General features: G+C 39.0%; 1 protein-coding gene across 1 annotated transcript; it reads left to right on the plus strand.

The window, feature by feature from the left end:
- Positions 1 to 5,045: 5,045 nt before the first annotated feature.
- LOC122672761 (U3 small nucleolar ribonucleoprotein protein MPP10) lies at positions 5,046 to 12,059 on the plus strand. The gene is made up of 12 exons (XM_043870245.1): positions 5,046 to 5,790; positions 6,015 to 6,070; positions 6,807 to 6,927; positions 7,050 to 7,160; positions 7,284 to 7,421; positions 7,843 to 7,911; positions 8,023 to 8,064; positions 8,253 to 8,321; positions 10,233 to 10,304; positions 10,395 to 10,448; positions 10,575 to 10,716; positions 11,983 to 12,059. The coding sequence occupies exons 1-12, from the start codon at positions 5,074 to 5,076 to the stop codon at positions 12,042 to 12,044; spliced, it is 1,653 nt and encodes a 550-aa protein (XP_043726180.1). The 5' UTR covers positions 5,046 to 5,073; the 3' UTR covers positions 12,045 to 12,059.
- The last annotated feature ends 1,313 nt before the right edge of the window (positions 12,060 to 13,372 follow it).

Here is a 13,372-nt window from a genome sequence, read left to right on the forward strand (position 1 = left end):
TGAAAGCAACATTAACGAAACAAACAAATACAAACCAACACAACACTAGATTTAACATGGACAATCCTTCAATTTGAAGAGAAAAAACATGGCACAACTTTGAGAAGAATCCACTAATATCAAATGAGGATTATAAATTTTCTCTTCTTAAGTTTATGGTCATAACCTGAGATTACAACAAAAAAGATAAAAGAACAATAACATTAGAAGAAATATAAGATTACCTCAGAAGTATCAATAAGATAACACTAGTCCACCTCTAAAAACCCCAAATATATCTCCCAAGAAGCTTGAGAACCAATTGAAAACAAAAACACCAGTTTTGATTACCTAGCTTTATCAAGAGTGTGAGATATAACACAAAATGACCTTAAGAATGACCCAAATGTGATATAGAACCTCCTGCAAAAAATTTGCACTTCTTCTCTATGAGAGCTTCAAAACTCTTCCTCTTGCTATTTTTTTTTTCCTTCCCAAAACCTTGCTCGCCATCTTTTCTTTGAAGACCCTTCTTCATTTTTTTTCAAGTGACTCTTCGTATTACTACAAAGCCCACTAAACAAAAGTACTTGGCAACTCATTGGCACCTTACCCACATGGGGTTGGACCCCACATGGCCTAACACCACCAACACTATTGTCTCCTTCACTCCTTCACCCTGTGCCAAGTTGTTTCAGACTCACACAATCTCCCAATTCCACAAATCCACATGTCCGAGAGAGAGAGAGAGAGATTTAATTACTTGGTCTTGTATAGGGTTTTTAAGGAGAATATAGGGACATGGATTGGGAAACAACATCTATTCATTGGGAGGAAATCAAGGGAAAAGCAAAGTTGATTTTAGGTGAAACAACAACAACTCAACCTTATCCCAACTAAATGGGGTCGACTACATGGATCTTTTCCCTTCAATCAGCTCTATTCGAGGTCATACTTGATACAAGACCTAAGTTATGCATGTCTTTCCGTACCACTTCTCCTAAGATCATTTTAGGTCTGCCCCCTGACTTTTTTAGTTCCTTCAATCTACTCAAATCACTCCTCTATACTATGGCATTCCAAAAGCCTCCGTTGAACATAGCCATGCCACCTCAAACGACTTTCTCGTATCTCATCATGTTTCGAAGCTACTCCCAAATCATCTCTAATACGATCATTCATTACATAATCCTTCCTAGTATTACGACTCAATTATTTCCACTGTACTATATCTATATGATGCTTCTTAATTGTCCAACATCCCACACCATACATCGTAGCCAGTCGTATGGCTGCCCTATAAAATTTTTCTTTAAGTTTTAAAGGAATATGCCAATCATACAACACCCTGGACACACCTCTCCCACTTCATCCATCTTATTTTAATTCTCTGTGAAGCATCATCCTTTATATCACCTTCTTTATTTATGATTGAGCCCAACTACCTAAAATAATCAATAATCATTTTGTGGAATCTCCCTCTCGTCAATTTTCTCCCATCTTATTATTAGTCTTCAATCTACTTACCTTAAAACCTTTTGATTCCAAGGATGATCTCCATAACTCCAACTTGGCATTAGTATATGTTTTTTGTCTCATCTATCAAAGGAATACCATCATCAAAAAACATACACCAAAGAACCTCAACTTGAATGTCTATGGTTAAATCATCTATAATAAGCACAAATAAGGGCTTAAATCTAATCCTTGATGTAATCCAATTGTAATTGTGAATTCACTACATTGACCCCTTCCCCAGTTTTTACACTCATCACCACACCATCATACATATCTTTAAGGGAAAAAAGATCTTTGTCCGGGAATTTGGCCTATGCCAGCACTCCCATGAGTCTATCTCTCTCCTCCCCATGTGAAAAGATACCTCTATCCCTTTGTTTTAAAGAAGAGAGAGATAGACACATGGGAGTGCTGGCGTAGGCCACACTCCCGTGCAGAAAACGTATTGCTTCCCTATATTTAATTATGTCCATATATTTACTTGAAACACTTTTCTTCCCTAGTACTTGCCAGATTAACTCTGTCATAAGATGTTTTTTAGATCAATACAGACCACATTAAGACCTTCTTGAAATCTCTAAATATGTCCATGAGTCTCCTAAATAAATAGATAGCTTCTATCATGGATCTTCATTGCATAAAACCATATTGGTTCTTCATAATAGTAGTTTCTTGTTTTGGGTGGGTTTCAAGAACTTTCTCCCATAATTGCATAGTATGACTCATTAGTTTTAGCCTGTTCAAGTGAAAGACATAACTAAATTCTGAAGCCCTTGTTGGAGTCCTACGAGTTAATAATAGGAAAAACATTAGGAAGAAAAATATTCTTTTTGGTAGATAACAGGGCTATTCATTCACGCGCGCCCAACGCCAACAGAAAAACAGAATACATAAAAAGATACTAAAAAAAGATAAGTAGCATGACCAACAGAAGGTTTGGGTATACAGAACCCAGACCGGGACCGACGGAGCGAAAAGCGACCTGGTCTCGCATGCCAAAGACTGAGTCATCCAGAGAAGGGGATGGGTGAAAGCCATTGTCCCAGATAAAGCGCTGTCAACACAGCAACTGATAAGCTCATGCACTTTCGTGCCAAAAGAAAGGATCCCAAAAGTGTTGAAAAGATCTGTGCCATCATGCCCATGCAAGCCGGCAAGCTGCTGCGCCGAGAGGAGCTTCGGTGAATGGTGACCGGGCCACAAGATCTGTATGGCTAGAGGGGTAACGGAGCCGGCCATTTCCATGGCAACATTAGCGCTAGAACCGGCGTAACCTGCAAAACCAGATAAAGAAAAACCTAAAAAAGAAAAAGAAGGTGGTGGAACTCGGCACCACCCAAATAAAAAAGAAAAACCTTCCACACCAAACACCTTGGCATTGCTCACAACTAGCATTGTCGATACTTCCAACAACTGCAGGGACTGAAACTCCATCAGCATCAGCCACGTCCCTTGCCTATGAGGGTTCCGCCATCCTTATCGCGCAGGTCAAGAGCCCACCCGAAACCATCGACAGAGATGAAGATGAAGACGTCGACCCTGCCCCCGCCCCGGTGGGAGTCGAAGAGCACCTTGACGTGGGTAGTGAGCAGGGGAACCACGGCCTTGCACTTGAAGATCCAGAGAAAACAGAAGGTAACGCTGCTGGAAGGAGAAGGAGAGCTTGTATTTTCTATGCACTTGGGCTCAGCATCATTCCAAACGAAATAGATGCTGAGGAAGATTCCGGCGTTGGTCGGCAGGGCAAGCTTCTGGCATTCCTTGTCCTGATTGAAGAGATCTGTTGTCGGAGGGTAGTGGTGCTCGAGAGACAGGTTGCATTTGGACCTAAGCTCGCCGTTGGAGTCGTCGTCGGTCGTCGTCGGCTTCAGCGTCTTCTTTGCTGGGGGATCCGATGAGCATGGTGAGAAATGGAACACGCACTGAGGTGGAGAGTTAAACACGCACTGCGGCAGAGAACGAAACACGCACTGCTGCGGAGAACTAACAAGCACGGCCGCAAAAAATAAAATCACACACTCTGCGGCGGACAACAGGAGAAAGAAAAAAGAAAAACCCTAACGAGAGCAAAAAGGGTAAAAATTAGGAAGAAAAATGTTCACCAACACTATGGTTTTGCTGTGAGGTAGAAGTGCATAGTGGAAACCGCAAGAGAGGAGTTGTATTTCCTTTTTTATACCAAACACTTGATACAAATAAGGGTACGTGGAGCTCACGACCAAGAGTGTAGCAGTGGTGGTGGGAAGGATGGTGGAATGGATGGTTCAAGTGGGGATGATGGTGGGTAGGTCGGGGTTGCAAACGGAGTGGGGTAGGGTGCAATGCAATGGCGGTGGATTGTGAATGATGTTAGGCAATGACCACAAATGGTAAATAAGGTGATAAGATTCTATTACACCTTGTGTGTGTACATCATTTTTCTTAAATTCATCATTGGTTTCATCATTACTTTTAACTTATTGCATTTTTCTTTTCAATATTTATTGTCAACCAAATAAAATGGTTGACAATAAGACAAGGATCCATATAGTTGATCTCATTTAATTAGGATAAGGCTGAGTTGTTTTTTTTTTTTTTTGTATTATCAACTAAATACAAGGAGGGAGTGTTTTGAGAATTGAAAAGGCTAGAGAATGCTATGTTGTGACATTACTAAAAGTCAAAAGTGAAGACAACTGTAATTGGTGGTACATCTGCTAGTAGATTGCGGGGTTTAGCAAGTCATGTCATGGGATTGAGTATCGTGCTTCGTCTATGGCTTGGGGTCAAGTGGTGTAGAGTTAAGTGAAATATATTTTTGGGATAATTTCTAAGTTGTACAAGACAAGAAAAAGAATTACAAAACAAGTAACTTTGAGAATTTATTTTACACTTACCTATCTTATAAGCCTACTTATCTTATAATTCTTTTTGGGTAAAGGTTGGGCATGTAAGCATTGTGCTCAACCTGAATCTGTCTCTCTCCCACCCCCTATGACCGCCCTGCCCTCCCCATCCCACCCTCTCCAATGGGCATAGTCTATGTGCCCAACCCTCTCCCTTCCCTTTTTTTATTTTTTTATTTCTTATATCTAGGTATTTGTCCCTATTTTTTGTCTGTTCCCTTTAAGTAATATATTTTGTTTTTTCTTAAAAAAAAAAAAACTACCCTTTATTATTGGAAAAATGTTTTCTAAGCCGTTGGGAAATGTATGTTCTACCAAAAGATAAAGAAAAAGAAATGTATGTTGGCACCTCTTTTATCTGTCCTTGTCCTCATGAAATGATTTCGCTGCCCTCAAGTGTATAATACCATTTGATTGTTCTTCATTGGTGCACTCTCTATGCCGTTTGTTAACCCTGCCCCTTGATTATTTTTTCTCTTTTTTTAAACTATGGTTAGTTTGGTCAAAACTGGACTGAACCAAAGCAGAACTGAGCCCTTGTCCGGTTCGCCCTTGGTCTGGTTTAGAAATATGGTGTCGTGATATATAAAGTGTCACGCAGACCTTCAGTTTAGCACTCTAGCCACAGCTCACGTCCCCCAAAATTTGATGACTCAAAACTGGTAAAGAGTAAAGAGTGTGGGAAAGAAGGATGGCGAGCCCTAGCACAGGAGGCTTGGAAGCTCTGCACCGTCTGAAGTCGACAGAGCCTCCTCTCTGGCTCTCTCCCTCTACGGAGCTCTCCCAGGCAGCTCGAATAGCCTCTCAGGATCTCTTCTCATCACTCCAACCGTTCTGTCCCAAATCACCGTTCGACCACCTACTTGTCGACGGCTTCGACGCTGAGCAGATATGGCAACAGATAGATCTCCAGTCGCAGCCATTGTTGTCGAACCTCCGAAGAGAAATAAAACGCTTCGAAAAGAATCCTGGCGAGATTTCGAAGCTTATTGATGTAGAAATCGTTAAGGAAGAGGCAGAAGGGAAGACTGATGTTATAGAAAAGGAAAACAGGGCTCATGTTGAGGAAGATGGTGGACAGCAGGAGAATCTTGAAGATTTTGAAGACATGGAAGATGAAGAGATTGGAATTTCTGATGAGGATGATGAGGAGGATGGAGAGGAAGAAGACGAAGGTGAGGAGGAGGAGGAGGAGGAGGAGCATGGGGGTAGTGAGGAAGCAAGTGGCGGCATTGAAGATCGATTTCTGAAGATTAAGGAATTGGAGGAATATTTGGAGAACGATGAAGCAAGGGAGTATGGTCTTTCCAAAGAGAAACAGCGCAATGATCACAACGCCGCTGACGATGATGATAAAGAAGACGACGAGGGGGATGATGATGAAGACGAGGACGAGGATGATGACGAGGTGAGTTTGCTTAATAGCGTAAGAGTTCCTAAATTTTGTGTGTTTTAGTATGTTAATTGAAGGGAGAAAAAGTTGAAGTACCTCAGCTGGGATGATAATGGTGGCTGAATCATGGTGATATTTTGGCGGAAAAAATTCTGAAACTTTCTGCAATGCATGACCTCTTCCTTATTTTACTATAGTTATGCTGACCGTGCTACTTTCAATATTTTCTCATTGTGTAGGTTGGACAATTTGGTGATAATGCGGATGTAGATGATGAAAAGTTCGACAATGCAAGGTGCTCTTTTCCTTTCTTACTATCCTTATATCTTCATTCTTAGAATGTAGTGGCTGAGGCTCTGATTGTATTACATTCGAAGCTATCTTACTATGCCCTTTAGCTATTCCGTTATTCGTTAGAAAATAGAATATTGATATTAGAGACTTAATGATATAGTTCAAGTGAAGCCCAAAGCTTGAGAGGAGCCATTCCTGATTACCATGTGGGACATGTTGGCAATTAGTAGGGATAAATGGCAAGTTAATGGTCATAACGTTTTTACTCTGTGACATGGGTTTATCTTCTTTCTTTTGTAATATATGCGGCAGTAGAGCCCCTTTCTTTGGTGGCTGTGATTTTCGACTCTGAATTTTTTTTGTAACCGTCAACTGAAAAATTATCAGGAATAGCTTTATGCTCAAGTTTCTGCTATTTCAAGCTCTATTAGGCAAGAATAATGGTTTCTTTGGACAAATGTGTATAAACACTATCATTAGTCTGCTGACTGCTCAATTCATCAAAGGCTTATTCAAAATGCTTGGTCCGATGCAAAATTCCTACATGATGCTTCTCTGTCTAGGGCAGAAAAGTTTAATCAATTACGAGAAGATATTGTATAGGAGTGCAAGCATATTCAGTTTTGTAAGGCCGCTTTAATTGACATTGATACATCTTTGTATAAGGTGCTGTAATTTTTTTTTTTAAATTTAATATTCTTGGAACGGACACAAGTCTCATCATCTGTCATTCTCAGGTATGAAGATTTCTTTGTCAACAAAAAGAAAAAGAATTCAAGGAAAAGGTCTAGATCTCTTGGTGGAGAAGATTCAGGCATGGATGATGAACAAGAAGATGACAAGGGATTTAATGATCAGGTCTTATATCACACACAAATTATATTTGGAAATTCCTTGAAACACTGGGTACTGTATGCTGGAGATCTCGTTCTCTATCTGATTGATTAGACAATTTTTGTACCACTATTATTGTTTCACAGAAGAAAGAAACTTCTTCAACCCATGAGAAACGACTAGAGAAGCTTCGTTCAAAAATAGAACAAATGGAGAGGGCAAATTTGGAACCCAAGACATGGACAATGCAGGGAGAGGTAACTTTTGTTTTTTAATATATTCCAGTTATAAGGTTCATAAATTCATAATCCAATGGCTTTGAGTCCTGTTTCTTTCCTTAAATGGATTTGTCCTTATACCAATGGGTATTATGGAAACAGATAACTGCTACTAAGAGGCCAAAAAATAGTGCTTTAGAAGTTGATCTAGATTTCGAGCATAACGTGAGACCTGCACCAGTGATCACAGAAGAAGTCACAGCATCCCTTGAAGATTTGATTAAGAAAAGGATTCTTGAGGTAAACTTCACCTCTGATTAATGTTATTAATAGAAAGTGCATTTTGTCCCAGATGCTATTCTACCATGGCGTGTAAAGATGTTCTTTGAGTCCTTCGGCATGCTTTTGGTCATAAATCATCATCATCTAGTTCTCCTGTCTGCTGAAGGATGATTATTGATAAGAAACTGCTTGATGTTTAAGTCCACGTGGGCATATTTTCATTTAATTTTTTTTTATTCATTTTTTTCCCTCTCATCGTGTTTATGCTTTGTATTTCAGTTCAGTATTGTCCTTTTCATTTCTCTCTGAGAGTATTGTTCGTTTTGCCAATTAGACTTCGGGGTTCCTATCATTTTTTTATTTAGAGCATTAACTGTTCATTTTCTTTCTTCTGGTTCTTTTTTCCAATACTCCTAATAAATTCAACTGCAAATGACAGGGGCATTTTGATGATGTTCAAAAAGTGCCAAGTCTACCATCCAAAGCACCAAAAGAACTGAAAGAGATGGTAATGTATTGTTTCTGTGAGATGTTAAGTAGTTTTCAAGACCTGAGTTGGAGTTACTTTTGTGTTAATAGGCAGCTTCATGCTCAGTTGTGAATTCTTAAATATCTGCAGGATGACAATAAGAGCAAGAAGGGGCTAGCTGAAATTTATGAGGTCAGTATGTTTAAATGTATCTCTGTTGTCTCTTCTTGGTTTTGTATGTAGGCTTGGCTTAGTTTGATCAATCACTGGAATGATATCACTTGTTAGCTACTAGCCTTTGGTTTCATCATCACATTTTCTATTAGCTTCTCTATAATATGAAGAAGTAACACTCTTAACTGTTTTATTTCTTTCTGCAGGAGGAATATGTGCAGAGGACAGGTCTGGCTTCTGCAACACTCTCGTTCTCTGATGAACGGAAGAAAGAGGTATGCATCCATATTGTTTGGCCTCCATGATCATTAGGATTCTGTTTTCTTTCTATCCCCCTTCCCCATCCTCACTCCCAGCTCACCTCTTAGTCATAACAGTAGAATTTTTCTAATAATAGGATTGTATAATAAGAATGTAAAAGAATAAAGGAGAGTAAAAAAGAGAATAAGATGCCTCACAATGATTATTTCAGTGAATATACTGTGCATGAGAATTCGACCTCAGATACACTACCTGTTATTGGAGTGAAAGAGAATGAGATTTTCATACTCAAGAACAACTCATGAAATCCATTTATCATATGCATAATGCATTGATGTGGTGGTCTTCTGAATATATTTTCAGTGTGTTTTCTAAAATCCTGTGAGAGGCTTTTACAGCAGAAATAATGTCGTGGACTTGTTAGGAATTACTTTACCCAAAAGGTCCTAAAGGCCATGAGAATTGTTCACCTCATTATTCCTTCATATGCAATGCCTAAGGGCCTGGGTTCTTACCAGAAGATCTGGAATTAAATGTAGGCTAATTTTGAGTATAGTTCAAAATTTCAATGAAATGTCAGCGAATTTTCACTAGTTTTGACATGCCGAGACGAAACAGGAGGTGAAATTTCGGTCACAAGAATGCACCGTTTCGTTGAAATTTTGATAATTTCGGTTATTTCGGCCATTTGCACCCCCGGAAATGGCCGTTTACCTCCAGTATGTAGATGAGGCCATTCACAAGAAGCTGTGGAGGACTACGAGATTTTTTTCTGCACACTATGACGTGGCATGCATTTGTCACACAGTCGAAGGAAATGCACGTCGGCTCCATCGGACCATGAGTGGACTCGATCCAACACGTCATGGATCATATTAGCAAGCAATATTGTATTGTTGGAGACTTGGGTGTCTATGTTGAATGTACTTTTTAGTTCATACTTTTTCATAAATAATTAATCAATATTAGGTTATTTCATTCATGGTGCATAATTTACTTGCCTATTCTGTTTTCTATTACTAAAGCAATGTGTAGAATAAGCAATATTATATAAAGTATGCAATAGGGTTCAACGTTTACTGCCAACCTAGGGTGCAAATCCAAAACACCACTTTGTGTGACTTTTCTTGCAGTATGAAGGTTTACATTTGTTTATATAGACTAAAACAAGGTTTACCTGAAGTATCGGAGCATAATAAGGCCGTTGCCCACTGAAACAGTCTGCCAAAAAATACATTGTTTAGGCGAAATGTCCCTGAAATTTTGGTATTTTGCTCATTTTGGTCTGACCAAAATGGCCTACCGAAACGAGTTTTCGAACTATGATTTTGAACACCCTTGCCTATGTGCCTATGTGGCTTGGGAGAAAAAAGATTCCCCTAGTTTTTCCAATATTTTGTTCAAACCTTTAATGCCATTTTTAACATATATATATAAATAAAATCCGCCGGGTGGACGGGTGACTTTTCAGCCCAACCAATTTTATAGTGAAAAAACCCGGAAAAATGTTTCCAGTTAAAGAAATGATATTTACTTTTTTAACTGCTACTTATTTTAAGAATGATGGATATTTATTAGAAGATTTAACTTTTGAATTTCCTGTAACTTTCTTGCCTACCATCTTTTGATTTAAATAAATCTTTTAATTTGATAATATCCTCAGCATGGTATCATTAATTTCAATGTCAGAGGTGAGGCTAAACTAGTTTTGCATGACTCGTCAAGGTGTTTTATTCAGCCGCTTCATTTTTTATTGTAATAAAATATAAATTCGTGAAGCAGTTGTGGATTTCCAGAGTGTCAAGCATATTGTAAAGTTATCATGGAAAGTGATTTCTATAAATTTCTTATTGCTTTTTCTTCCATGTGCATAACTTATAGGGGAATTGGATTTGCATAATTTTTTGGTTTTTATCCATTTTCAGGCAAGTTTGGTATTTAAGACACTCTGTTTGAAGTTGGATGCGCTGTCACATTTCCACTTCACTCCAAAGCCTGTATGTACCTCTACATTTTCAATATGGTGATGTATACCTGAATCTTCCATAAATACCTTGATATTTATCTAGGATGCATGACATTGACAGGTTATCGAGGACATGTCTATACAAGCAAATGTTCCAGCCCTTGCCATGGAAGAGGTGAAATTCTTCCATATTTTTGCAATGTCAAATAACTAGGATTCAAACTGCACAATGGGCTTTAATTCAAATATTTTAAGCCAACATTTCTCGTTAAACTAATTGAGACATTTTCTCCTCCAACAGATTGCACCTGTGGCAGTCTCAGATGCAGCTATGTTGGCTCCTGAGGAAGTGTTTTCTGGCAAAGCTAACCTTAAAGAAGAAACCGAACTAACCAAAGAAGAGAGAAAGAGAAGGAGAGCTAAAAAGAAGAGGAGATCAAAAGGTGAGTCTAATCTGTTTCTTTTTGTGGCACTACTCTGCTAATGGTTATTTCTCCATCTTAAGGTCCTGAATTTGTTATAGCATACACATAACAGTGCCGCATATTATCATGGTTTTAGGAATCGGTATCGGATAGGCCGTGGCTGATACCGATACCTTGCTGATACTGGATCGGTGTTACAAAGATAGTAAAAAAAAAAAGGTATCAGAATCTTTTTTTTTGGGGGGGGGGGGATTGTCCGGTCCGTCCCGATACATATTGGTATCGGTTTCGAAATTGGCCAATACCCGATCTGATACTGTGAACTAGAGCCCTGCTTATGGTGGGTTATGAGATCAGGATCCGCCATGGCAACATTCATTGTTCAATTTAGATATCCCTTACTTATCGCAACTTCGCAGGTATCTGATTTTCCCAGTGGTTTGCAAAACTTGTGCGGAGAAGGGCAAGGGAAAGGGAAAGGGTACAGAGATCATATGTTTATCCAAATCTCTGTTTTTCATCCTTTGTACACAATGAGTTTAAAGACATCTATTGTAAAAGAGCTGCCAATTGGTGTACTTTGGGAGGAAGGGTAGGACTAGTAGAAGACATGGCTTGCTCAAGGGATGTAAATGAAGGTGCTTTACACTACTGCCAATGCGATGCCAGTTCCATTTATTTGGCTAAGACATGAACTTCGCTAGGGTAGGGGGGGGGGGAGGAATGGTTGAATGTTGTTGATTTCAAGACTAGGAATGATCTGTCTTTAACCATGGTAATTAGATTGTCGAATTTTTTGGAGATCTATCTGAAGTATGTTAGCCCCCCCCCCCCCCCCCCACAAAAAAAAAAAAAAAAAAAAAAAACCCTAAGTACAGACAGTTCCGATCTGATCCTAGTCAGAATCGGCCCAAAGTTGCCCTAACCATAGATTCTGGAATGGAATCGGCAGAATCTCCCGATTTTTTCAACTCTGGGTTGGGGGGGGGGGGTTGTGGATCCTGGGTCCTGGGTACTTGGTCAGTTCTTCCAAGACAATGACAAATAGATTACCTGTCCTAGCGTGGTCCTTTGTATGAACAGTTATTAAACCATCGAGTCTCTTGGCAAGCATCTAGACTGTAAGTACATACATATGACTCTCCCTCCTAGGATGCTAACAGTTACATCCATTAATTGCAAATAAGTGGTAATTGATCTGGTTACTGCTCCTTTTGTTGTCTTCAAACCCTTTTTAGCTGCCAGTTTCTGAACACTTGCTAACTAATTTAAACGTGGCTGCAGCTGATAAATCTAAAAGGATGTCGAAAAAGGCAGTGTTAAGTCCTCCCAGTGGTAATTCTTAATCCATTTTCCTCTTGTTACTGTTTGATTTTTCCTGGAATCTTCCGTTATGAAGTCTCCAAAATCATAACTAAATAACAGGTAAGGAAGAGGCGTGAGTTCCCAAGGCAGATATATATTTCAAACGAGCTCCTGCTGATCTGATCTGCGATCTGTGAAGCTTGCCATGGTATCGTTGGACAATGGAGGTCCATGGTAGAGCTTGCAAGAAAATGGCCCATGTTCTTCATTTTGGTGAAATCTCGACATTGAAGTACGACTGAGGGATAAAGAGGAAGAGAAGAGAAAGCCAATAAAAAGACATCTCCAAGAGGACTCTGGCCTGGGAATTTTTTGTTGTTTGCTTCTTATCCTTCTTTTTCTTTTCTTTCTTTTGAGGGATAGTTTTTTCCCCCCATAAAACGTACTTCTTTTTTTGTGGGGTGGTGGGATGAGTGCGGGATTTTCTTGTCATCATGGAATTACTGTATAATACATATTATTTTAGATAGTTAGTTTAATCAAGATCGTCTTTGAATAATTGAATTATATGAAAAGTCTCAAGCCAGTAACTCGGTGAGTATCAGGGTTTATCTTTAAAAACAAGGATATCGGGTTCAGGATCGGTCCAGCTGATTTCAATTTTGATTCTGATCTGATGGCTCCGGAGTCTAATGAAGACTTCTGAGTCATAGTTGACTAAGGATTTTAAAAATTGAATCGGATTGGATTTAGTTGATCCAAATTGGATTCAGCCCGATTCTCTCGATCCGGCTTGGGTGGATTTTGTAAGAAAAAACCTTGGGGCATGCATGATAACACTTCTATTTCTTTGTGTCTTTGTGTCTTTGTTTTTATTCTTGGGAACAAAAAAAAAACAGAAATCCGTATGTTAATAATATCAGATCATTTTTTTGTTCCTATTAATGAATCGGGATAAAAAAAAAGTTATTGAGAAATAGAGAAAAAGGAGTTCCAATTTGAAACTTGTGTGTCCTAGAAATAAAAAGAAGAAATAAAGAGGTGGGTTGGGGAGTTGCCCTTTAATGAGCTCACACTTAATTTTATGGGCAAAACAATAATTTTAAGTTCAAAATAAAACACCACACCTCCAATGCAACTTCAACTATCACTGCCACCGTCACCATCACTTTCTCCACCACTAGCATTGCCACCAGCACTGCAACCACCTCCTTCTCCACTACCACCACCTCCACTAGCATTGCCACCATTACCATCTCCACCAAAATTTTGGGTATTCAATGACATTTTTTAAAATTTATAGAAGTTTTAGAAACAGAAATTATTGTGCATAACAAATACATTTATGTTTTTTTTCTGACCTAGAAAT

This window comes from Telopea speciosissima, chromosome 8 (assembly GCF_018873765.1).
Source record: "Telopea speciosissima isolate NSW1024214 ecotype Mountain lineage chromosome 8, Tspe_v1, whole genome shotgun sequence".
Taxonomy (NCBI): Eukaryota; Viridiplantae; Streptophyta; class Magnoliopsida; order Proteales; family Proteaceae; genus Telopea; species Telopea speciosissima.

Bases quoted from the DNA above. Each gene is read 5' to 3' on its own strand.
- LOC122672761 (XM_043870245.1), top strand. From the start codon at position 5,074: ATGGCGAGCCCTAGCACAGGAGGCTTGGAAGCTCTGCACCGTCTGAAG. The intron at 6,071-6,806 runs GTGCTCTTTTCC...TGTCATTCTCAG, and splicing joins GAAAAGTTCGACAATGCAAG to GTATGAAGATTTCTTTGTCA. The intron at 10,449-10,574 runs GTGAAATTCTTC...CTCCTCCAACAG, and splicing joins CAGCCCTTGCCATGGAAGAG to ATTGCACCTGTGGCAGTCTC.